The sequence below is a fragment of the Puntigrus tetrazona genome, chromosome 1 (genome assembly GCF_018831695.1).
Source record: "Puntigrus tetrazona isolate hp1 chromosome 1, ASM1883169v1, whole genome shotgun sequence".
Taxonomy (NCBI): domain Eukaryota; kingdom Metazoa; phylum Chordata; class Actinopteri; order Cypriniformes; family Cyprinidae; genus Puntigrus; species Puntigrus tetrazona.
Window position 1 is genome coordinate 20,444,886 of NC_056699.1, and position 25,392 is coordinate 20,470,277.

General features: G+C 38.8%; 4 protein-coding genes across 11 annotated transcripts; 3 read left to right on the top strand and 1 right to left on the bottom strand.

Moving 5' to 3' along the window:
* Positions 1-246: 246 nt before the first annotated feature.
* LOC122344926 lies at positions 247-5,234 on the bottom strand. Its single transcript, XM_043238579.1, has 4 exons — positions 4,885-5,234; positions 4,473-4,621; positions 4,107-4,218; positions 247-2,833 (listed from the first exon to the last, which is right to left on the bottom strand). The coding sequence occupies exons 1-4, from the start codon at positions 5,150-5,152 to the stop codon at positions 690-692; spliced, it is 2,673 nt and encodes an 890-aa protein (XP_043094514.1). The 5' UTR covers positions 5,153-5,234; the 3' UTR covers positions 247-689.
* Positions 5,235-6,272: 1,038 nt separating this feature from the next.
* si:ch73-109d9.2 (uncharacterized protein LOC565042 homolog) lies at positions 6,273-9,994 on the top strand. The gene is made up of 4 exons (XM_043238863.1): positions 6,273-6,910; positions 7,452-7,579; positions 7,879-7,987; positions 8,068-9,994. Exons 1-4 carry the CDS (start codon positions 6,637-6,639, stop codon positions 9,141-9,143), a joined length of 1,587 nt encoding a protein of 528 aa, XP_043094798.1. The 5' UTR covers positions 6,273-6,636; the 3' UTR covers positions 9,144-9,994.
* A 140-nt stretch (positions 9,995-10,134) lies between these two features.
* si:ch73-109d9.3 (myeloid zinc finger 1) lies at positions 10,135-14,187 on the top strand. 2 transcript variants are annotated; one of them, XM_043238923.1, is made up of 4 exons: positions 10,135-11,217; positions 11,344-11,596; positions 12,291-12,409; positions 12,724-14,187. In XM_043238923.1, the coding sequence occupies exons 2-4, from the start codon at positions 11,362-11,364 to the stop codon at positions 13,831-13,833; spliced, it is 1,464 nt and encodes a 487-aa protein (XP_043094858.1). In that variant the 5' UTR covers positions 10,135-11,217; positions 11,344-11,361; the 3' UTR covers positions 13,834-14,187. The 2 variants fall into 2 exon arrangements, with proteins under 2 accessions (XP_043094858.1, XP_043094849.1); XM_043238914.1 differs by having other exon boundaries at positions 10,135-11,596.
* A 2,046-nt stretch (positions 14,188-16,233) lies between these two features.
* Positions 16,234-25,276, top strand: si:ch73-109d9.1. Of its 7 annotated transcripts, none has more exons than XM_043238841.1 (9): positions 16,256-16,677; positions 17,046-17,399; positions 18,402-18,970; positions 20,904-20,981; positions 21,071-21,160; positions 21,271-21,375; positions 21,485-21,566; positions 23,178-23,753; positions 23,836-24,136. In XM_043238841.1, the coding sequence occupies exons 2-7, from the start codon at positions 17,105-17,107 to the stop codon at positions 21,539-21,541; spliced, it is 1,194 nt and encodes a 397-aa protein (XP_043094776.1). In that variant the 5' UTR covers positions 16,256-16,677; positions 17,046-17,104; the 3' UTR covers positions 21,542-21,566; positions 23,178-23,753; positions 23,836-24,136. The 7 variants fall into 7 exon arrangements, with proteins under 7 accessions (XP_043094726.1, XP_043094735.1, XP_043094776.1 ...); XM_043238851.1 differs by lacking the exon at positions 21,485-21,566 and having other exon boundaries at positions 16,272-16,677; positions 23,178-23,294; positions 23,594-23,753; XM_043238830.1 differs by having other exon boundaries at positions 21,485-23,753.
* Positions 25,277-25,392: the final 116 nt, after the last annotated feature.

The following is a 25,392-nucleotide window of genomic DNA, read 5'->3' on the forward strand; positions in this document are numbered from 1 at the left end:
CTTCATAGTGTATTTCTGCTCCTGTTTTTCCATCTGTACCTCAATTCACGTAAGATATTCAAACCTGAGGTTTCTGAATGATGTGTTAGACAATCTGGGTGTCAAACACCGCCACCCAGTGGTTAATATGATTTCATTCTTGCCTGTGTCATACTAGTACATTAAAATGAATACACAAGAACTATTCCTAATGCTATTTCAAAATAAACTGTGATTCAAACACAATCAGTTTATCATTGACGCAAATGACACAAGGTGTTTTATTGATATTTGTTTAATAGGATGGACAGTAGAAAAATACAATTTATACACATAAAAATGAACAAGCATTAAGTTTCACATTTATAAAAGAATAGAAAAATCATCAAGTTAGTTCACATTTTAAACGTGCTTCATTAAAGCACTTTAAATAATAGCAAGCAGTTGGTGACCCTTTATTTTAAAGTGTCATAATAAAGAGTAATTACCTAATTAGGTACTTAGTAGAAGCCATGGTACTTACAAGAAATAAAATGTACTTTTGTAACCGAGTTATGGAATAGCCTGTAATTAAAGCAGTTATTTTTTTTACTTTTCTCTTTTAAAAATGCGTCTTCATAAATTAATTTACAGTGATGCCTGATACCATTTTATTTTCTGCAACAGAATATTTATCAGTAGATAAACTGAAACAATCGAAACGATTTTCTTCATGTAACATGCTGAGTGTTGACATGTTTCTTGAGATGGGCCGACTGAGTAAAGCGCTTCCCACATTGCTTGCACTCAAACGGTCTTTCCCCTGTGTGGATGAGCTTGTGTCTTTTAAAATTGCCTAGATCCACAAATCCCTTTTCACAGTGGGGGCAGATGTAGCGTTTCTCTCCTCTATGCCCCTGCATATGCATGTTCAAAGCGACTCGGTGTTTAAACTTCTTCCCGCATAGAGTGCACGAGAACGGCTTCTCTCCGGTGTGCATCCGCATATGGGTAGCCCGGTCTGCCTTGGCCAAAAATCTCTTTCCGCAAACCTTACAAGGAAATGGCCTTTCTCCAGAGTGAATAAGCTGATGTTTAGTAAGGGTGAAGTGGTACACAAAACTCTTCCCGCACTGCTCACACTGATAGCGCTTCTCCTCTGCATGGACCTTCACGTGCCTGTTAAGACCTCGGACACTAGGAAACGCCTTTCCACACTGGGAACACGTGTAAGGTCTTTCGCCAGTATGAAGTCTCATGTGGTTCTCCAAGGCTGATGCATTGCTGAGGACCCTTCCGCACTGGGGACACTTCGTATTTCTCTGCAGGGTTTTACCGGAAAGTTTTGGAAATAGCTGTTTTCCGTTAATCGACCCGGAACGTGGTGTTTCACTTAAGTTGTTCTGCACCTGATCCACCTTCTTATCCTTTACTGTAAGTGTGCCATCCTCACCTTCAGCATCTGTTTGTCTCAATTTGGAGCAAATCTTTCTCTGTTTTCTCAGTCTAGACTGGAGTGTGGGTGTGTCATCATCTTCTGAGAGGTCTTTGTCATTTCTCTCTGTGCAACATGTGGAAAATGGTACATCTGCTTCGAAGTTGTGGACGGGAGATGCAGAGGTATCTACAGACGGAATGGGTAGTCGCCCTAAAACAACGTTAGCTGTAGCGCCGGCTTGTTGCTCCTTCAGTGTTAGCAGGGGCGCAAACTGCCCAGACGGCTGAAAATGGTGCATCGGTGCCTGCTCTGGAGCATCTTGTGGCGTTATCACGACAGACGAATTCAAATGCAAAGTATCAAGCGATTCAAGCAAACCTGGCGGGCTATCGGATGGAGGAAAATACTGGTCTGTAGAAGAGGAGAAATGATCGGATTGTGGTGAATATTGAGACTGCGTGAGCGGAGGTTGAGGTGGGTTTAAGGAGACGGATCCCTGAAGGGCGTTAACTGAAATATGTGGAGAAGTAAATGGAACATGTGTTGGAAGATAAGAAGGTGGCGCCGCCTGAACTGGATTGTGTGGCAGAACCAAAGGGAACTGGTATGCTGAACTTGAATTCACAGAATGTGCTGGCATTACCTGTGGGGATGCAAAAACTTGGGATTGAGGAGGAACAATCCCGGTTGAGAGGATCTGATCCTGGACTGGTGGAAGTGTATTTGGAGCTGCTGTGACAGGAACGTGTCCTGATGGCATGACAGCGTGTATTTGTGGAGTCATCGCTTGGGCTGGTGTTTTTACAAATTGTGGTGGAAAGAACGGTGGCTGTGTAAGTTGAGAGGAACATTGGGGCAATGGCTCAGTGGCCTGGTTTAGCGAGGCAACAGTTGAGAGAGATTTCTCAGTATGTGAAAACAATGTCTGAACTCGTTGTTTGGAGGAATGAGGCTCGGTTAATGAGACTTGACTTGGAGGAACAGGAGTTAGGCAGGCGTTTTGACAGATATTTGACCCCTCTTTCTGAAGGACTACTTTCTGGTTTGATGTCTGAGGATTTGGGTTTGGTCGGCGATGAACTAATGAAGCTGCTGGCTTGGTTGGAGGAACTGATGGAGCACCAGACAGCTCAATCATTGGCACGGATGAGTTAACATTGGATGCAGGAGTCTGTGTTGAATTGGGAAGTGTTGAAAAAGTGGATGTCTGCGCTGGTACACTGGCATTCTGATTTTTGTTTTGGGAAGAAAAGCCTTCTGTGTTTTCCAATGTTCTTTCAGATGTACCTCTGCTGGGCTTTATAGTTTGATTGGGTTTTGGACTACTGGAATCTACTCTGCGATTACGAGATGAAGGAATCTCCGGTGGTGGTGGTGACTTTCCTTTTTGGTTGTTATTGGGCCTGGTTATTGTTTGCAATGCTGGTGGGATCACAACTGTGAACAGAGAGGTGAGGATGCAAGAAAGGAACATAAGGAAGACAAAATATAAAAGACACAGAACATCAAATAACATTGTATAAGCGGGCTATAGCATTAAAATACTATCCACTCCAGAACTATGACCATAAGATTTAAACTCACTACTCAGTCAGGCCTAAATATAGAAATCCCTCACAGAGAGTAAATATGACCTCAGTCTGTGAACTGGCTGTTTGTCACCACATAACTGATATGCACATGGTGGGATCACAACTGTGAATAGAGACGTGAAGATGCAAGAAAGCAACATAAGACAGACAAAATTTAAATATAAAAAGTTGTACAGCTGAATATTAACAGATAAAGTATTTGAGTATCTGAGTGGTGTAGATTACAAAATTTAATTTCATCTGCACTATTTTTTTATCCTAACTGTGAAATACAGCTCATGTATGCTTATTGTCAATTGAAACTTTAAAAAATGGTTATAAAACGGTTAGTTTAATTCCTGGATTCTAATTGGTCAGCATCTGTGTTTTATTCCCGATATAGCACGGCTGTGACCGCTTCACTCAATGGTTCTGTGTATCACTCAGCAACACCCTCAGCAACCACCGTTAGCAGACGTGAGAAGGGAATATTATTTATATCTGTTAGTCTTGTGTTGGCAAGGTTTCAGGTATGGTTTTGTATTACCATCAGTTTACACTGTAATGAAGCTTGCAAACTCGCGATGTGCCTCAAATTGGTCTGTTTCAAAACTAAAAGACCAAAAATGGGCATTTTCTCATGCCGAGAGATAAGCAAAGGTATGTATTTGAGAAAACATCAATTATGGCCTTACAGCGGATGATAAGCTACCCTCTGCTATTCTCTGTTTTTATTTGATCTCCATTAGACGAAAGGCATGCTCGGAACATTCTCTTGCCATTTACTGTGCCTGTCAGGGACTATTTTTTGTTAGCAGAAGGACTGAATTTGACAAGCTTCCTTCAAAAAAATCAGATTTCAATACATTATAATACATTTTTGGTTATAATACTTTATATTGTTTGGTAACCGCTTTATAAAAGCAATAAGGTATTTGGGGCAGTGCTGCATCATGAATAAATCACGGCTTGAAGGGGTTGCAGACACAGCACAGCCTCTCGTACCTTATTGCTTACTTATATAATGGCGTATTTTTTATTTATTTATTCATTGTGGACTTGTGAAAGAACTTTGTATAATATATGACATGTAAGAATTTTTCTCATTATTCAGTTGAATTTGTGAATGACTCCTGTACCCCTTTCCACGGTGTCCTTATTTGGCTCTCTCCGCACCAGTATGGGCTCAGCACCCTCTTGCTTTAGTAGAAAGTATCCTGGTGCATAGCTGTTGCATTCAGTCTCTTGAGGCTGAAGACACAGAACAACAAATGATACTTTATAATCATTAAAATACTATCCACTGCAGAAACAGCAACCAAGAACATTTTAAACAAGATTTAAACTCACTACTCAGTCAAGCCTAAATACAGAAAACCCTCACAGAGAGGACATATGACCTCAGTCTGTGAACTGGCTGTTTGTCACCACAATAAATGATATGCAAATCAATTGGGTGGATGTAATATGATTACTTTTCTATCATATGACCTGTCACTTCTTACCTCTTTTTTAATGAGCAGCAATGCAAGCTGTCTGTTCCCATCCTCACTGGCACATAGATCTGTGAGTTTATCGCTAGTTATGTCTCCAACATTAAGATGGTCTAGAAACTGAAGAGGGCTGCATCCCCGGTCAACCAAAGTGGGCTTTTCTGACAAAAAAAAACCCCACAAAACGTAAATAGCCCTGTACAAAAAGTTATGTTATATTTATAAGTTATGTTTATAGGAGGGGCATATATATTAAAAATGACATTTTAACCTAATAGACAGCTAGAAAAGGGCCACAGAAGTGATTTTTTTAATGTATTTCCCATCTGGCCTGTTCTAAGCCGTTAAAAGTCGTTATAATTTCCAGGAAGTGTTTGATGCACGCCGTGACACAGGAAAGCACCGTTGTAAGAAAAAGACCTACCACACTGCACACCAATATCACGTTTAGAGCCGGTTCCAGCCCCCTGTTTCCCGGCGTCGGAGAACCTCTTTGTGCTCTGGATGGACGTATCACCTGTCTTCGTGTTGACTTTGTCTTGTCTCAGCTGCACCAATTCCGCTTTCAAGCGCTGCAAAGTGCCGTCGTAAAGTTTTGTCGCTTCCCTGACAGCAGTCTGTAAAATAGTTTCCATGATGTGCGCGAACTGGGTCTGAAACCCGTCGTAGTCGTCCGCGCTCCCATCGGGCATGGTTTTAAGTTTAATTTGTGGAGAAGACGTTGAGATCTTTTCACATAGTCAACGACAATCACAAGTGATGCATCCAGGGGAGGGCGGTATACTTCCGCACTGAATGCTAAAAAGTTTTATTTTTAGACTGCAGTAAAGATAGATTGCGTTCTGCTTTTAATACGACACTAAAACACACTGAAGATTTAAACTATGTGTACATGTTGGTGTCTTGATAAGGCAGAGACACATATTATTTGCATTTTTAAAGTCCAGCATCTATACATTAAACGGTTTTAATGAATGTATATAAGCATTACACAGTCCTGCATCCTAAATATAATCTGCTGCTGATTTGTTTTTGGGGTTTTTTTGTTTAAAAAAGGATTACAGTTTCCAAAATCACTATTTTTTTAGCAGATGCTTTTACCTATGCTATCAATAACTAGGTAATAAGTCATCAACTAGGTTACTTGATATGTAAATTTCACACATTTTAGCAGATTTTATACCGTACAACTTCTTTAATGTTAGATTTGTTTCATAAAACACGAAACTGATTATGTTACTGTAGTTGTAAGTAGTAGGCCTACATTAGAAAGGGGAAGTAGTTCTTAAGCAATTCTCGTTTTTTCTCTGCTACTCTGTTGTAATAAAATAAGTCAATGGTCTCCAACTAAATTCCTGAAGGGCCACAGTTGTGCACGGTTTAGCCAATCAAACCCTAATCAAACACACCATATAATCCACATAATCGGGGTCTTCAGCCAGGTGTGATTTAAAGATGGTTAGAGCAAGATTATTAATAGCAACCTATGATCTGTGTGTAATTATAGATCATATGATGTCAGTGTAATGTTGTACATCCTCATTCGTAAACTCGCACCTTGTCTCAGTTGCTATTCAATTTCACAGATAATGACTGAGGTTGTATAAGTATAACATTACTTTTCTGTCACACAGGGAAAAAAACACACACACAGTTTGCAACAACCGGAAGGTAAATACAGATACATTTTTATTTGTGTAATATATACGTGAATAAATGATTTCGAGTAAAAGTAAACTGCTGCAAAGGCGCAAACGCTATTTTCATTTTTGGGTGAACCGTTCCTTTAAATTGTCCCTAGCGTCCATCCGTATGTTCGCTTCAGGAAGTGCTTCCACTCCTGTTGTAGGACGAGAGCATGTTTTGGGATGAGCGTCGACGTTCCGTTTATCGTTTACGTTACATTGTTTAAATATCACAGTTAAAGGAGAACAATAAGAGCGTCAGTTAAGAGAAACACAAGAACAGCTCTCGCTAGCTTTGGCTGGCAAGTGTAAAGACTAATGCAGATTTGACAAAACTAAAAGATGGTTCGAAAACGCATCAACAACATGATGTGACAATTCGTCTAACAAGGAGCTGGAGGCCTTTGTAGCTTGTTTACTTAGAAAGTTAGAAAAGGCTAGACTGTTCACGGTCGGTTTAAGGCGTTTTGTTGATCTCTTTACTCGTCAGTATGTCCGAAATCATACACTCGTTTCAGTCGCAGCTGTCTGGGGTCATGGAGACCGTTTTTAAAGCTGCCATATTTGAGATCACCCGTCTCGTGGAGGACAGTTTCGTGAAGGAAGTGTCCCGCAGTCGAGAGCAGGTGGAAACCCTGAAGAAGAGGCTCCAGTGGAGCGAGACCAGACGGAAAAATCAAGAGACGAGTGCGAGGGGTCTGAGGTGCGCAGTGTGCGACAAAGCCCGTGTTTGTGAGGAGGCGAAACAACTGGCACCACAATCAGGTTTGTACACAACCACAGTTCAACAGGGGACTAGTGTCTTGATATCCGCTGTTTGTAATGTTCCAGAAAGAAAGTTGAATGATTTTGTAATAGGAAGATAACATTTGCTATTAGTGTACACAGAGATGTGTTTGCTATTAATTGCTGTAGACCACAAATCAATAAAAATGTCAGAAACACGTAATGAGGCTGGTTGAGAACATGCCATAACAAAATGCGTACAAATTAGTAATTACAGGTCTGTGCAGCTGCCTTTTATTGACTCAGAAACATTATAATTGTAGAAGCAGTTTGCAAGCACACCCCACAACGCATTAACACTCTGCCAGCATGTTCATGAATAAAAAATTATAATAATAATAATAATAATATTGGTTAAACAGTGTGCAGAAATACAAACCTGCAACATTACATTAAAAAAGGAATTAAGACCACCATATCATTCCAGATATGACTTTTTTCCTTCCATCCCTTTAAAGACCATTAAAAGGACTGTGTAATCAATGCCCTCACAGTTGCATTCACCCTTGACCACATGTAGAAAATGAACGCAGCCTCAAACAGGAGAAAGTACCAGATGGGAACTGGGCAAGCTGTGAGTTGGAGTCCGACACGCTTTTGGTAAAAGAGAGATTAGAAGACCAAACCAGCACCAGCAATACAGCAGAGGTGAGTAGCCTTCTAGATAAACCACTTTCACAAATCATTTGTAGTACTGCAGTGTTTCCCAAAAGCGGTGTCTGAAACCTAAAAAAAATAATGCTGTGAAAATGAGGCTGCATTATTTTTTTTTTTTAAATGCGTGTTATTGATCTTAATGTGAACGGTTCATCTGTACATATAGTATTATAGTAGTAATTTTTAAACTTCTGTAATCATTTAGCCTGCTTAAACTCTGCCTTTTTCTTAATAATCTGGAGAATATTTTTACATTCTGTGCGCATTCTGTCACATCGTGTTCTCTGTAGTCTACAAGCACAGAGGTCAGGAAACTGGACTGCGTATTAAAAGAGGAGACCCTTTATGTCACTGACGCTAATAAAGAGTTTCAGGATGAGTGGGCGTTGGATACCGAAGGTGTGATTTTCGATCTGATTATTCTCCAACCCTCTCAGATTAGACCGTTTGAACATTTTTCTCCACGTTTCCTTTTCCAGGAGCCGAGACGTCAGATTTTTCAGCCCACAGTTACAGCGAGCAGGAGCTGCAGCAGATTCAGGAAGAGTGGAGCTCCGGACTTGATCAGACCGCTGACAGTGAAGCTTACGCCGACATCGCAGACGTCCAGGGCCTGACTTATCGGACGCGCTATGACGCAGAAGCGCTGGCAAGCTACAGTGTGCATGAACTGGACATGGGAGATCTGGACGGTCTCGGAGAAAGAACTGAAGATATGTTGGGTAATTCAGTTTCGGTTGCAGTTGGGCCTGATCAAAATGACCTAGACCAAGAAGGTGGGAGACATCCCAGCTCTTCCATCAAGAGTAAGAGAGGAAATCGAGGCTCTTTACCTGTGCATGTAAGCCCTGAGACGGAAAACGTGGATCGTGACATGCACTGTTTACTTATTAATGCAGACGGCCACTTGCAAGACATAAATTCCTTCACAGAAGTTCCAAGCGGGGTTGCAGGAGGTGCTGGACATAGAGGACACTCACTGTATGTTGGGGACACATCTAGTGGTTCGCTTTATAAAGGCCATCCATTGAATCACTCTGTGAAACCCAGTGTTGGACATGCGTTAGGAGACGGCAGGGCTTCTGCAAAAGCCTTCCCAGTTTCCCACCGAGCCGGTTCAAATGCTGCATTCACTTGTAACCAGTGCGGTAAGAAGTTCACTCAGGCCTGCAACCTAAAAGTGCACCAGCGTGTCCACCAGAGGGACGGTCTTCACTTGTGCAGCCACTGTGGGAAAGGATACTCGTCCTTTAGCGACCTGCGAAGGCACAGATGCAGTCAGACTGGAGACAAGCCCTACACCTGCACGCTGTGCGGGAACAAATTCAGCCGACTCTGGAACCTGAAGCTGCATCAGCGTATTCATACACAGGAGAAACCACACAAGTGCACCATGTGCAGTAAGAGCTTCACCCGGGCCGACATCTTGAAAGTCCATCAACGTACTCACACAGGAGAAAGACCGTACTGCTGCGGTGTCTGTGGACTGAGCTTCAAACGACTGGATCATCTCAGGTCACATCAGCGCAAACATAGCGCTGACCAGAATCCATAAGGAAAAAGTTCACCGCACAACCTTAGAGCTGTTTTGACTTAAACTGCTAGGAGGTCATAATCCACAAATTGTTGTAGGGCCATAAATCATAACATTGTTCCTGTAGAACAGGGGTGCCCAATCTTGCTCCTGGCGATCGAGCGCCCTGCAAAGTTTAGCTGCAAGTCTAAACACACCTGAAGCAACTAATTACGATCTTCCAGATCGCTTGAAAATTAAGGGTGTTTTTTTAATTGGAGTTGAAGCTAATCTTTGCAGGACAGTCAATCTCCAGGAGCAGGGTTAGGCATTTCTGCTGTAGAAGCTCCCATTATAGTTATGTATTCTATATAATTTACATAGTTTTTCTGAAAGGGATAGTTCATCCAAAAAATTATATTCATTATTCTTTGTGGTAGTTGAAGTCCTGTATGATGTTCTTCTGTGGAACATAAAAGAAGGGTTTTTTTCGTCTATATAATCCGTCTTTTGTTTAGCAAAAGAAATGAAGTAAAACAAGTAAATGACAGAATATTTATTTTTTGGTGAACTATGCCTAGAATTATGGATAATGTGGCCATCTTTGCATCGATTAAAAGTTTGAAAATTGTTTACTTGTGATGTAGAGTGGCCATAGATCGTCACTTTCATGCTCTTTAGAGCCTTATTGTCTGTCAAGATCATTTTGAAAAATACATTTGTTTCGGTTAATTTTAATAACTAAATATTTTAATCAATTTGTTCAGATATGCAATGTGTGTTACATCATGCAATATCAGTCCATTTTCAGCTTTCTGCTTCAGTGATACATAGTCAAAAGTCTTTTAAAAGCTTTATCCTGTTGTTGGCTGATTAAATCCTCCAGCTGTCAATTGCTCATTGTTTAGTTTCATTATTGGTTTATTAGAAGAACTCATGCAAGGAATAATGTTAAATAGTGCTAATGTGGCCACAGTGTGAAGAGAAATTGTCCGTATTATAACATTCCAAGTTGGCAGACTTGGAACTAGTCGCTTCATAGCTGTGTATTCATTGAAAAATAATGACATACCTTAGATTGTCTGTCACACAATCAAGCATTTGTTGTAGAAACGTGAGTAATGCAAAAGTAATGAATATAAAAAAAAACAATTTATAAACAATTTCCTTCAATTTTGAACTGTCAAACATGCCAGTTGTTGTAATGGTAATGCAGATACAGTAATTATGTGTTATGTTCAAATCAACCAGGAGGCCTTCATCCACTGGAGCCGTGTGAGGCAGTTTTTATGGATGGATGCGCTTGAATGGGCTTCTTTTGGACTGTTGGGGGGAAAAAAACACCCACCCATTATACAGCTTGGAAGAGCCAGGATACATTTTGAATTAGGTTTTATATGGTTTGTTGTTTTGTCCGTTTAGATTTTAACAATATTTAGTTTTAGTTATCGTTGTGTATATAAGGAGAAACCGATTAATACATTTAAATTTTTTAATAGTTATTTTTTTTAATTTAACGTTTAAGTAACAGAATGTTTTTATGACTTGTTTTTCATTTGCCGCGTTGTTGTATTCTAAATTCTGCAAAATAGTAATTTAATTTAAGTGTGTAATTTAATTAATAGTTATTTATTTAAGTGTGAAAGTAATGTGGTTTTGTTTTGAAAATTCTAGTGGTTTTGTTTTGAAAATTCTAATCGTTTTGTCTGTAACAAAGCGGGAGAAAACCGTTATGTCCAACAAGGCCGCCGTACAACCCTTGACGTCACCCACAACAACATCATTGTCCGTCTGCTCAGCTCGTTCTGACACTGATGCTGAACGATGCACTAATCAAACATCTAGGTTCACACATTCACAAAATAAACCAGGTAGCATGCACTACAGCCATCTGGACATTGTGCGACAGCCGTTCGCGCCTAAAGGACATCCGTTTGTGCTCGCGCTTCATATTGTCAGGCAGATGTAACGAGCTCGATGCTAACTAACCTTAACACTTTGAGGATTTTATCATCGGGGTTTGACTGACTGGCCGTGAAAGTGTGAAGTGCGAAATTGAGTTCCCGAAATACTCGTGCCTGAAACGAGCACTCGATAGAAAATAAAAACATTTGAGGTAACCGTTAGAAACCAACACGAGCGGTCATTAATGTCATGATCGTTCGACAGTCGGTTTATTTTGACGAGAACGAGCTCGAGTAGATCGGACAGGATGACGGACACGCTGGTGCTCTCCTTCCAGACTCGGCTGTCTGCGGTTATGGAAACTGTCCTTAAGACCACCATGTACGAGATCACCCGGCTGGTGGAGGAGAGCTTCTTGGAGCAGATGGATCGAGGCAAGCGAGAGGCGGAGGTGTTGAAACGGAGGCTGATAGTGTCGGAGGCCAAACTGAGAGAACGGGAGAGGTTTAAGAGGGTGAGGTGTGTGGACTGTGGTCGGACAGCGGTGTCCAGGAGGAGGATACTACTCCGAGGCCCCGAAACACAGAGCAGTGAGTACAAACGGGACCTTCCGTCTCCGGACAATGACAAATAACGACGTGCGGCGATTGCTATTCTATACATAAATCATGCAAAATATTTCTGCCACATTCAAATGCAATTTCAGTTCTAAAACGGCACATTTCAAAATGTTTAAAAAGTACAGAAGTAATTTCCTTGTCATTTTCAGCAAACTGTATTACAGTATACAGTATTTTACAGAAACTTAATGACCTTCACTTAAAGTAATAAGGATCTAAAACAGTGTTCCTCTCAACCTTTTTGACTCAGAAGACTTCGTTGATTTTGTACAGCTATATTTTATTTTAATATATTACTTTATGAATGTAAATAGTTTTAAGTAATCTTGCGGCCCCCTGTAAAGTTTGCTATGGTGGCCCTGCCCACCTGTTGTACAACTACTGATCTAAAGCAGGGCTTCAACAAACCTAGGAATGGTATAATAATATTAGTTATTACCTTAATAATAGGCTGAAATGAAACCATAGAACAAGTGTATTCTAGACATGTTAATTGTAATTTTTAATATATATTTGAATAATTTAATATATTCAGATCTCAATTTGAGTGTCACAGTGTCATTGGCATTTAAATTTATATATTTTAGTAAATTAAGTAACATCGGATAAGTTTAACAATTTACTGGAGACTGAATGCTGTTGTTCTTCTTCATCTTCTTTAAAGGTCTGGACCACAGACTTGTTGTAAAGCAGGAAAATGCCACTGACAATAGCTGGAGGTGCAGTACCAAGGGAAGCACAAATCAGGAGCAGCCTTCAGCAGCTTCAGAAACTATACAAAATGTGTGTATGCTATTGTTTTACTGGTAATATCCAGAAGACAAAAAGCATTTGGACATTTTTTGGGTGCCAAATAGCATCAGTGAACTTTAGGGGAATTGATATCATCCAAAATCACAGTTAATTTTGCTAAACCATTTGTTTGCGCATGCTATTTGTTTCGATATAATCTAATGAAACACTTTAAGCTTGGATTAGATGTCCAAATACTTAAGTCAAATGCTGGCCTTTGTAGTTTGTTGTTAAAAATATGTTAGCGTAATTTTAGCTTTAGTAAGTATGAAGTTTTCGATTCGTATGTGTTTTGTGCATGGCAGGCTGATCAAGTGTGTGAACCTAAACCTGGAGGAGAAGTGAAAGAGGAAGCGACAGAGGGTTGTGACCTGCAAGCTCGTCTAGTAATACATCCTCAGATACACAAACAAAAAGATCCTCCGGGCTGCGTTGAAGAGACCGACGGACTCCGCAATGCAGATCCTGAGTACAAACCAGGTGGCAGATCTTGCACTGAAAGACCTGTGGACGAGGAAGAGGTCAGACACAGAAACCTCCCAAAATGGTTTGACCCCAAAGCAGACCCTTTAGCGCGGTCCTCTGTTTCGCAGCCAAAACCAGTCAGGACCTCGGTGTCTTCAGAGTCTCCGGGTTTGAGACCCCAAGTGGGCAGCGTAGACTCAGGGCCTGTTAAACAGGAAGTTGTAGTGATGCTTCCACCAGACTGGGAAGATATGGAAAGGATCAGGCCTCCGGTGGTTTCTGCTCGTAACGGTGCTAAGAAAGCACAGCTGGATCTTCAGCCTGGAGATCCTCTCGCCGCTAGGCCTCAAATACAGGAGAGAGTTTCCTATCCTGCTCCTCCCGTCAAGGTTCAGAGCCTTGCATCACAAACCATGCAGCATCTCAGATCACCCGTTAGGAAGAACGCAAAAATCGTTCTGCATCCTAATTCGGTCGTGACGGATCACGAGGCGGTTAATATCGACCGCGTGCAATCCGTCTGTAAAGCCCTTCCAGCTCCAAAACCCTCTCCCGTCCGTCAGTATCCCGAAGGAGCCGCTACAGGTGAAAGAAGTTTCAGCACGCTTCACCCAGGAAGAAGTCTGCCGCAGATGGTCGGGGTGAGGGTTCAAGGGGACACGCGGCACCATTCGGCAAAGACGATGCACAATTGCAGCCAGTGTGGAAAAGGCTTCTCTCATCTGTGTCACCTCAGAGCTCACCAGCAAATTCACACAGGTGAGAGGCAGTTCTGCTGCACCATCTGCGGACGGAGTTTCACCAAACTGAGCAACTTGAAAGCACACCGCAGGGTTCACACCGGCGAGAGACCTTACATCTGCACAGACTGCGGGAAAAGGTTTACACAGAAATGCAACTTGAAGAGGCATCAGAGAATTCACTCTGAGTTCACGCACTCTAGTGTATGACGAGACCTGGACGGCTGATAGCGGTAGAATCTGGTACTTTACACATTAACATATTAATTGATGTTTTGTTGACCGGTTAATTTATTTTTATTATCATGCATCATAATGAAATGACTGGACTTTATGCTCTGAAAATTGTTCTGTAGTGATGTGACTAGATCACTCAGGGGCAAATAGCAGTTCTGTCATGAAAAATGGTCAAATATTAAAGCAGAGCACCTTTTCATTCCCTCTGGATGTAACAAGCTATTTCTCACAAAATATAGGCCCCTAAAATTAAAAGGAAAAAAGTTTTATATTGCTGTCAAATGATTCCTTGTGATTAATCATATCCAAAATAAAAGTTTTTCTTTATATGTGTGTACTGTGTATATTTATTACTTATACATAATGCATGTATATATATATATATATATATATATATATATATATATATATATATATATATATGTATGTATATGTATATATGTATATGTGTATCTATGTATATGTATGTATATGTATATATATACAAATGTATACACATGTAAATATTTGAAAAAATACATACTGTATGTGTGGATTGATAAATACGTTATAAACAGTATGAATACATATTTTAAGTAAAAACTTTTCTTATGGATGCAATTAACTGACAGCACTTTATATATATATATATATATATATATATATATATATATATATATATATATATATATATATATATATATATATATATATATATATGTTGTTGTTTTACATTACAATATTGTAAATGTAAAACAATAATAATAATGATAAATTATAATGGGCCTAAAAATAGATTTTCTGTATGTAAAATATAATTTTATATAACTTTCGGGGTGAAATAGGACCTGATGAATACAACGCAATCACTTAAGTATAAACCGTCAAAATAGATCCCTTTTGATTGGTTTGTAAATTAAGTTAGCTCTTCGAAATGGTGCATATATAATTGTGCATTACCGTTTTTTCCTTTTCATTTTAGATATGCAGTAAACTGTTTCAAAAAACGAATTCATGTGCATATGCTGCTGTGGGCCAAAATAGTTACATGAGCATATTTAGATGTCAAAAGTTCAAACCTATGCAGGAGGGCCAATGAAAACAACAAAAGAGTGTAAAGAATAAGTAACATTACAGCTGGTACATTCAAGCTACTTTCTCTGCGTTTTTTTTTAAGTCTAAGATTAAATGCCACACACTGTTTTATTACACACGGAGCAAACTCTTCCAGTAATGCATGCAAACTGATTATTGATGATCAGGTACACCACAGCAAGCCATGAACATTACAGGCTCCATGACTGTAATTATAAAGATTTCATTCTTTTTCTGTGAAAATTAAAAATATAAATGATGAAATTGCATTGAAAATGGATCAAAATCAATTTCTGTCGTTAATGTTGTTTTGTAAAGTTCATGTCAGTAAAATTAAACACTTCTCCATTTCTTTGGTATGTACATGGCTTATGTGATGGTTTTTTTTTTTTTGATAACTGACATGTTCTCCTTTGTGATTGCACTAATACTGATACTAATACAAATACACTGCTCTGTGGAGAAAAAACTAACTTTGGGCATGTGTAAAGCAAGAAAATTCTGATAAAATGATAAAATAGGTCTTAAACTTTTATTAGCAACCAGGAAATACACCGTCTATAGGGCTACAGCATCTAGTGGTATTACAATGGTATTACAAGTGTTTTTCTTTATTTCTCCCACTAGATGGTATCAATGCTTTGGATTTTAGTTTAAACAGTGTTTAAGCGTTGACTATATATTATGATGAGCGTGATTTCACCAAGTACAATATAATCAAAATATTCTTGATTCTGAAATAACATTCCAACCAACCAATCAGATCAGAGGGATACTTTTTCTGTAAATATCTGTTTAAGGCATATGATCAGGGTTAGGTGCTTATACACCCTTGCGAATTAGCTATAATTTCCCAAAATTTTGATTAGGGTTAGGTTTAGTTTTAGGGATTGGGATAAATCCGTGTTTTGGACAGTAATGTTACTCCAGGATCATGTTTTACAATCACAGTAGTCAACATTTGAAGTGCATCAAAACCTTTCGTCCGAGTTGTCCTAAAAGTTTTGTCTAGTACGATAATGATGTGCCTTGTAAACCAGTTAACTGTAGGCTATTGTACTATTATGGCAAAGCCTACGTTTGAACATTAATAGCGTGCATTGTTTTGTAAGCGACAACTTCACGCGCCGCTCGCGTCCGGTGTGGACAGTAACGCAAGTATGATGTGCATTGCATGATGTGCAGCCGGAGTCCATCAGCGAAGTGTAGACTCTATGCTTTGAGGTTGAGGCGTTTTGTAATACGTGGTAGTACGCTCTCTCAGTTGATTCCGGGCATCCGTCCATCGAAGGATTTACCAGACTGAATCAAACAGGTGGTAAATCAGTTCTTACGTGCTTTCGGTTTATTTATTCGAGTCAGATTAAGTCATTGGATGTACGTTAGCCAACGAAGTAAACGATGTGACACGTGCTATTTAAATCAGAACACGCTGTTACAAATTAACATGTTAAGATTTATTTACGTCCATTACTGTCACGTAATTGCCTCCCTTTTTTTTAAACTGTACAGATCAGAAAAAGTAACCGTCGATTATTCATCTCTCTCTCATTTAACGCTATCGTGGTATCATCCAGTCCACTGGAGGGCAGCAACATGGAAAACGTCAAAATATCCTGCATCCGCTCAAGATGACACTGTCAACATCAACGATCATATTGCTACAATAACACCGTCCTTTTTTCGCCTTATTCCGCTGTTTTTTTTCTGAGGAATTCGTAGTGCGAGGATCGTTTTTATAAGGTACTCACCGTTTGAATAACGCGGCTTTTGCTATTTGTCACTGTCCTGTTGATTTCATTTACTTTTTACATAAAAGGCCCGAAGAGAGGGTCACTACCGAGCATATTCACCACAGAAAAACCAAGTTAAAACGTTCATATGCATATATAGACATATCTCTGATAACATAGCACTGGCAGCGTTGCAGTAATAATCAGACTGCGTGCTGCATCATGCACGTGGTGCCCAAACAACAATAACAAAACGCCCACCTGCCGAGAGTCCCGATGAAAATAGCAGATTTGGAACAAGTTGACACGGGTTTTAGTTGGTCGTCGTGACGCCAGCGGTATCCCAGGTTTCTGATTTTTTACTTTATGTCTTTTTAGGGTGATTATTTTCACCGCGCTCATTCACTGGATCAAGGTGTCCTCGAGGCGACAGGACGATGTCAGAAGCACTTTTCCTCACATTCCAGTCTCAGCTCTCCGTTGTCATGGAGACCGTCCTCAAGTCAGCCATGTTTGAGATAACCAGGCTGGTGGAAGACAGCTTCCTCGAGGAAGTGGGTCATCGTAAACAGGAGGTGGAGGTCTTGAAACGAAGGTTGCAGTTGTCTGAGAGTAAACTGAGGGAGAGAGAGAGGGAATGGGAACGGGGGAGGAAGACGCGGTGCCCGGACTGCGGCCGAACAGGAGAGCCCAGCAGCAGAGATGAGAGCCAGCCTGTAGAGACAGTCCGTGGTGAGCTGTTCTTATTCATAACTTAAACTATTAACATCCATGCATCCATATTTTCCTGTTATAACTTATCCTATGTAGTGCTAGTGCCTAGAGTCAGACCCAAATGCTGGCTATAAAAAACATTTTACCTAAAATAAAATATGTATTAGATGTAAAAGTTAAACATGTAACATTTGTGAAATAAGCTGAAATAGAAAAACTACTAACATTGAATTCTAAAGAAATTTAAGCAAAGTTAAAGTATTTAAAAAAAGACAAATCATATATATATATATATATATATATATATATATATATATTTATATTTATATATATATTTATATATATATATAAACAGTGTATATAAATAACACTGGTTACAGCAAATTTAAAACTGGTCAGTAACAAGATACTAAATTTAAGTCTGCACACTACACATAACATCTGTATTTACATCTTATTAATTTATGAATATAATAACCATTTTACATACACTATTATTAATCCACATACATACATTTTATATATAGTTAACAGTAATATTTATTATTTTACACAGATGTATTCATATATTCAATCTATTTATCTATTTAAATATTTACTTTTATGAAAATGTATTAGTTATTTTTATTAATTCTACTATTTTTATTAAGAGCATGTCTTTTTAAAAAAAACTTTAAAATGTTATTTTTCATTTTAGTAAATATTTTCAAGCTGCAACACTGCAATGCTTTCACCATTCTCACTAGCAAAAGATAATAGGTTATTGTTTATATATATATATATATATATATATATATATATATATATATATATATATATATATATATATATATATATATATATTTGGCAATTTCATATTACAAAACATTACAGTATTCTTTGAATTACTGCACTCCTCAGTTTGCAGTGTATCTGTGCTCTCAGTTAAGAAGCTAAGATATAATATATACGTTCTTTGTGTTTTCAAAAACATGTGCTATTGTGCTGTTTCTAAAATTTGATTCCTTTCGTTTGGTGCAGGATCAGACAGCCTTTGTTTAGGCCTAAGCCTGAGAGATCAGCCTACCAATCAACCTACTCTGACTGAAGAAGTGTGGAGTGCCAGACAGCGCCTGGAGTCTACCAAACAAACAACAGCACACTCACACTCCAAAGAGAAGAATGATGTACACAGGCAGAATGCAAAAGAGATCGTCACGCCTAACTCCAATGCACAAATTCACCAGGATTTTTTGCAGAGGATTCTGGGCAATGCACCCGTTCACAGTGAGTCCACTAGTGACTTCAAACCCAGAGCGAGCAGTTTAGACAAATCCGACAAAAACTTTACTCTCGATAAGGACATGGAATCGAACCACTCAAGACTGTCACAAAGTCCTTCGGCTCAGGATGCGCACGAGGACTTGCCGTCGTCTTCGCCAAACGGCAGAGTAAAAACAGAAACGGAGCTGGATCTTCTCCCTGTCAAGGAGGAAGAAGAGATGGTTCCGGTGTGGGACAGCGTCAGCAGAGATGACGGATGCAATGCAGAAATGGCTGATACGAGTCAGGGAGAGCTCAGAGGACCTTGTGATCAGGAGGAGATACAGGTAGAAAGCTTTCCAGGTCTAAACTCTCTCGACATGCCAGACGCCACTTCATATTTCACACCTTATTCAGTCAGCACACTGGTACATCAAGGTATTAGGGCACAACATAGTCATTTATGCACAACAGAGCTGATGCTCTCTAGCATACCAGAGAGGTCACATGCATTTGTCCAACCAGAAAACGGACAAAGTTATCCTGGTTCAAAGAGTTCCGTCCTCTATTCTCCTGTTGATGTTTGTCCAGGCGAGAAAGCAATCAGCCATGCGCAATACACAAAGCGTTTCTCCCAGGACAAACATGGGACACCTGAACAAATCCATGCAGAAAGGTCCCACCATTGCACCCAATGTGGGAAAAAGTTTGCGAGGGCATGCGACCTCAAGGCTCATTCACTGTTCCACAAGGGCAAGAAGCCTCTGAGCTGCTCTGCAGTGCGATCAGACGTTCGCGTACAACTTCGAGCTCAAGGCTCACCAGAGAAACCACTCAGGGGAGCGACCTCACGTCTGTCCGCACTGCGGCAAGGCCTTCGCTCGCATGAGCAACTTCAGGCAGCATCAGAACATCCACACGCGCGAGAAGCTCTTCAGCTGCACTCAATGCGGGATGCGATTCAATCGGGCCACCAACCTGCGGGTTCATCTCCGACGACACAGCCACGCGGGGAAGACTTACAATTGCCCTCATTGTGGAAAGAGCTTCCTGAATCCCAGACAGATGAAGGCTCATTTACTGAAAGCCCACGGAAGAGGAGGGAAATAAACATAACTAAATTATGTTTGAACTGATTCCGAATCGGATCAATTCATGTTTACATGTTGTCGACGATCTGCGCTGTTAAAACTCAAGAAGATACCAATGTCCCATGGTTGCCACCGTAGAGACAGCTAAACAAGATCTGGACAAATTGTTATGCATGGAATCTTTGCATTACTGAAGGACGAGGAAACTTATTTAAGTTTAATACATCTGCATATATAAATTGGATTGACTGATTTTCATCAGCAGGAGTTATTTTGCTGTTGTATGATCAATGTGTAATAGGTGGTATATAATATGTGTTTAATGTTTTTATATATTCCTTCCAGCAACAGTAAAGACTGAGTATGTAGCACATCCTCTTTCCTGAGAATGTCTTTTTAGAATTACTTTACACTTTATATTTGGACTAAAAAGGTACCCTGGCCTTCACTTCAATCGTGATATGTCCCTGTAGCGTCGACTTTCATGGCATTTTGTTGGAAAAAGTAAATGAACCATCAGATGTAGCAACTGGTAGCACCTCTCTTTCTTGTTCCTGACCTCATCATGTCAGTAAAGTTAGTTCAAGATGCTCCAGATCCAGTCCAGTCTTCCATTCAGACTTCAGGTCTCCTTTTCAGTGTGTTTTTTTTTTTTTTTTTTTTTGGATTGTTGGACAATACAAGACCTCCTGCTCAGCCATTTCCACAAGGTTTCTGTGATGTCCAGCAGCATCGTGTCTTGATGCCTGCCTCTCCTGGAGTGATTGTAGTCGGACAACTAATATCCCCCACGTACAGGTCATTATCTGATGGATTTGTGTACTTTTTTCCAACAAAAGCTAGCAAGAATTTATTAGGGAATATTTAATTTGATTGATTTTTTTTTTAATTGTTTCGTCTGACTAATGCAAGACTGCAGATATTTCTGACAAACATTCAGCACTTGATTGAAAATGTAGTCTTAATTTAATCGTGTGTTTTTGCAGATGTACCTTTGTTATGATAATAAACAAGCACATTATATGCACATATTATTATACATAACCTTAGAATTAACTGCATTTTTATACAAAGCAGTCAGTCTCTCTACCACAAAACATGCTTTTTAGCATATAACAGATGCATAGGATGTTTCTAAATGCATCCAAATGTATGGGGTTTATTAATTTGTTGTTGATTTTTTTTGTAGATCAGTCGAAGGTTTGCAGAACACGGTTCTACAGAACAAGGAAATTTACACCCCATAAACAAGCAGAGGACATTCAGCGTAAGCAGTTTTATAAATCGAATTTCATGGATAGGCTTTTGAAGGATCATCAGGTAACCAGTGTTACTTGTTTCTTGTGTCTTCACCAGGTTGTGGCCAGGGAGATCCTGACTCAGTTCCAGGTATGGCAGAGGGCCTGCTATAGCAGGAACATTGAGTGGGGTCCAATCACAGCCAAGGTTCAGTTCCTTTCAGATTTATTTATTTTTTCAGATTCATTTTGATTATCTGAAATAAATGAAGATAAAGTCATGTTTTCAGAGACGTATTGTGCTTTACTTTTATTCAGATAATTTCTGCGTTGCCGCAGTTGTATGGTCGGGAGGCAGAGGTGATCGTAAGATGTACTAAGATGCTACACAACCGCAGGGATTACCTTCGAAGGAGAGCGAAGGTTAGAGTTCACAGGCACAAAAAACTGAATCTCCTAAAGGTGCAGTGTGTAGATTTTAGCGGCATATAGCGCTTGAGATTGTGAATTGCAACCTGACCCCCCCCTTTAGAGAAGCTACGGTGCTGATACAGGACTAAGACGCCGTAGTCTGAGACAGCGGAGATAGCCAGAAATCAGGTTTCTTTACAGAGGTAAATTAAGGAATTATATTTACTTATTATTCAATAAATTAATACGTTATTGCAGATATTATTGTTACTTGTTCATTATTTTGTGTTAGTGTTGTATTCGTATGAACAACAACGAAACATGCTCTGTCTGGCCTTAAAGGGATACAGTACAAAAATGATGGCAATTTCCATGTAAGGGGACCTGCCATGTATGTAGATATAAATAGCTCATTCTACGTTAATAAAAACATAACTGTTCATTGTATAAGGTATTTGTACACCTCTGAAACAGTTACATACATTTTATTACATTTCTATCAATAGATCCTACTAAATATTATACACTGCACCTTTAATTGCTTGCATGACGGTAAATCATACATACAGTGTCTTCTTATGATGAAGATAATTCCCTAGGGGTTGAATTGCTTAGATGTTATGGAAGAAAGCTAATTGGATAACAGAAACATTGAAATTGACATTACATGTATATCACAACAACTTGAATAATAGATAAATAGACTAATAGATTATTTTAAATAAATGTAAATAAATGTTTTGAAAATCCGTCTTGCTAGCAATGGATGGTCTACTCATACAGTGTTTTAAAGATAGAGTTCACCCCTGAAAATGAAAATTCAGAAAATTGGAACCCATAAGACCTTCATTCATCTTTGGAACAACAATTAAGAGTTTTGTTTTTTTTGTTTTTTGTTTATGAAATCCTAGAGCTTTCTGACCCTGCATAGATTGCAACTCAATTGACATGAAATGAATGATATCATCAGAATTAAAACTTTTCATTCATAAGGTTCACTAGCTTGGTAATGCTGGTGGATAGTGGCCATGATGGGCATTGCTTTGTAAATTGGGTATATCCACATGTGCTGCATCATAAAACTAAACTATATGCTTTCGGGGGGTTATTACATGTCCTGAAGCAGATAAATGGGTTTTTGTTACACAAATATTTCTAGTTTAAAATTATAAGCTAAATTATTATAACTGGTTCCTTGAAAGCTCAAAGTTCCGGCTTCTTGGCTGACTTCTGACTCCATGTATGTCGTAATCCAATTTATGGAGCTTCAAAATCATGGCCACCATCCACCAGCACTACTAAGCTTGGAAGAGCCAGGATAAATAAAAAAAAAACTGTGACTATTATCGTCTGAAAGAAGAACGTCATATACTGTTATTTTCATTTTTGGGTGAACTATTCCTATAAACTGTTTTTGTTTATGCTTGTTTGTTTGACAGTGCAAAAAGCTAATTATTAGAAAAAGACTGCAATCAACAATTTTAATAATATGTTAAGTAGAGCACCTGTTTTAATGGATTGAACAGATTAAAGAAATGTTCTGTATATAATGAAAAAAACACTTTTTCCATAACCTTCAAAAAAAGTGTAAAAATATGTGAAAGGTGAATATAATATAATCATTTTAGGTTATTAAATACGTCATGTGCACAAAAAATGTATATAAACGTCACATTATGAAACAGAACAAAAAACACAAGCAAAACGACAATTGTGTCAATGAATGGTCAGCATATTGTTAGAAGAGGGCTTTGCTGCAGACTGTAGCATGATTATCTAGTTTAATCCACTTTCTAATAATTTGGCTGGCATAGGGGCTGTTTTTAACGTGAATGCGTAATAAGGGATTTTGGTGACACACTGGATGTCTTTAACGCATATTGTCATCATACTCCATGACAAGGATGGACTCAACTCCAACAAGTCAAACAGTAAGTGAATGAGCACAATTTGTGTTGTTGATATATTGTTCATGTATTTTTATATAACACTTGCATTTTACATTAGGCCTTTTAGAATTGACTTACTGATTTTCCTAACTCTATGCTAGGTCTTCATAACACCATATATTGCAGATGTAAGAATATAATGGAAACATAGATTTTAATGGCAACAATTTTCAAGCTCATCAAGCTGAAATCTTGATCATAACAAATTGTTAGCAGTTTTTAATTTTCAAAATGTTGACGTTTTATTATTCTTTGTTTAATTGTAAATATTCTTTTTTTAGACACATATTACTGTCCTTAGAAATGGAGAAAACCCCTGTATCTCTTTTTGTGACAAGTATCACTGCCCATTTTGTGAAACCTGGGTCTACAAGCCAAGAGAGTTATGGAGCATTGCGAACCACGTCCAGAATCATCTGAAGCTGGCTGTTCAGCAGGATGGTGTGTATAGTGCTTCCAAATTCATTAAAATGTTCTTATGTCAAGGCATATTAATTCACTATTGTTTTATTTATTTATTTAGATTTCGCTATTGTCAAATGTAACCAAAAATGCAGAGAATATGGCCATTTTCATTGCTGCTATTGTCCTGCCACTGTTCTTCGAAGAGCCCAGTTTAAACACATCTCACAAAAGGCAAGCAGAAGTTCAATGCCGAAGAGGAACTTGAAGGAACCTGCTCATTTGAGGAAAGTCCTGAACATGAGCAGTGTATTTTTTTTTAATACTGCTGATTCACTAGTTTGTATATTTAGTTCCCTGATAGTGAAGGAATTTGGTGGATTATGGAACTGTGATGTGGAAATAAAAATTTCTAAGAATTATGCGTGCTTCCTCTTTCGTAACTGTGAAGGGCTGTGGAGTATAAAATAATTTTACCACTTCTGAGATATCACATGATATTAATAGTTCAACTTGGTGTTAACCATGCCTGGGACAAATTCCTAGACCTGCCGTTTTTTCTCTCCTTATAAGAAATACAAGTAAAACAGACACATGTAACATGAAGTATGAGCAGTCTTCTGGGGTTACAATGCATACAACTACGTTTTCAAAAAAAAAAAAACTTGTGAAAGTTCTTCTATCAGACGGTATAGAATGGTATGTATAGGTATATACATACATACTAAGGCTACTTAATCATACTACAGTCTGCACACCAAAGACTAGTATTGGGGTCAGTAAAAAAAAAAAAAAATTAATATAAATGTAACAGTGTTTACAAAAGCAGCACAGCTGTTTTGAACATTTATAATAAGTATTAATTGTGCACCAGATTATCATATTAGAATGATTTTTGAAGAGTATCGTGACACTAAAGACTGGAGTAATGGTTGTTGAAAATTCAGCTTTGCATAACAGGAATATAAAATACATTTATAAATAAATTCAGTAAAGGCAGACTGCTCTGCCTCAGCTTTATTTCATTACTCATGCAAATGATGCTTGATTACATTATCACCATGCCAAACGTTTTTAGAAAGTCAGAAGGGCCATTAACTAGAAGTCCCTGGCTTTTTTTAACAGCCATCTATTGTGAAACTGGTTTAACTGGTTAACCAGACAGACTCCTCGGTAGGCAGAATAACCTACAAAGTAGACCAGCTTTTATACAAATACAAGTCTTTTATTTAGTTAATTTTAGATCAGCCACAGATATAACTGGGGAATGCAGACACAGCAGGGTGGTTCTCCTACACTTTAATGTATTTGTTATTTGATTTCCTCAGCTTTTTGTGCTTAGGCCATATTTCAGTCAATTGTGAAAAGTCTCTCAATTTCCATTTTCAGATGCTGAATTTTAAAAATCATGTGAAACATCTTATAAAGATGTACTTTTCTCCTGCAGGAAACGGCTGTGGAGAGAAATCTTTTACCTATGGGCCAGCAATATCTTGTACAACTTCAAAGAGGCGATACTGTTCAAAATGTAAAGTTGTAAATAAAATTATATTTATGTGTGACATTGACCTCTGCTGTTTTTTGTCTCTCTCTCTCTCTCTCTCTCTCTCTCTGCATGTGTGCGGTTTTATGTTTTCCTTCTTCACAGAATATAGTCAGGCAGACTTTATAACATTCA

What these genes read in the sequence shown, in the direction of transcription:
- si:ch73-109d9.3 (XM_043238914.1), top strand. Translation starts at nt 11,314, where the DNA reads ATGACGGACACGCTGGTGCTCTCCTTCCAGACTCGGCTGTCTGCGGTT. An exon ending in AGGCCCCGAAACACAGAGCA is followed by an intron (nt 11,597 to 12,290) that starts GTGAGTACAAAC and finishes TCTTCTTTAAAG; the next exon opens with GTCTGGACCACAGACTTGTT. An exon ending in CTTCAGAAACTATACAAAAT is followed by an intron (nt 12,410 to 12,723) that starts GTGTGTATGCTA and finishes TGTGCATGGCAG; the next exon opens with GCTGATCAAGTGTGTGAACC.
- si:ch73-109d9.1 (XM_043238791.1), top strand. Translation starts at nt 17,105, where the DNA reads ATGTCAGAAGCACTTTTCCTCACATTCCAGTCTCAGCTCTCCGTTGTC. An exon ending in GCCTGTAGAGACAGTCCGTG is followed by an intron (nt 17,400 to 18,401) that starts GTGAGCTGTTCT and finishes CGTTTGGTGCAG; the next exon opens with GATCAGACAGCCTTTGTTTA.
- si:ch73-109d9.2 (XM_043238863.1), top strand. Translation starts at nt 6,637, where the DNA reads ATGTCCGAAATCATACACTCGTTTCAGTCGCAGCTGTCTGGGGTCATG. An exon ending in ACAACTGGCACCACAATCAG is followed by an intron (nt 6,911 to 7,451) that starts GTTTGTACACAA and finishes GACCACATGTAG; the next exon opens with AAAATGAACGCAGCCTCAAA. An exon ending in GTGGGCGTTGGATACCGAAG is followed by an intron (nt 7,988 to 8,067) that starts GTGTGATTTTCG and finishes TTCCTTTTCCAG; the next exon opens with GAGCCGAGACGTCAGATTTT.
- LOC122344926 (XM_043238579.1), bottom strand. Translation starts at nt 5,152, where the DNA reads ATGCCCGATGGGAGCGCGGACGACTACGACGGGTTTCAGACCCAGTTC. An exon ending in TGATATTGGTGTGCAGTGTG is followed by an intron (nt 4,622 to 4,884) that starts GTAGGTCTTTTT and finishes TTTTTTTGTCAG; the next exon opens with AAAAGCCCACTTTGGTTGAC. An exon ending in TAAGGACACCGTGGAAAGGG is followed by an intron (nt 2,834 to 4,106) that starts GTACAGGAGTCA and finishes CTCTGTTCACAG; the next exon opens with TTGTGATCCCACCAGCATTG.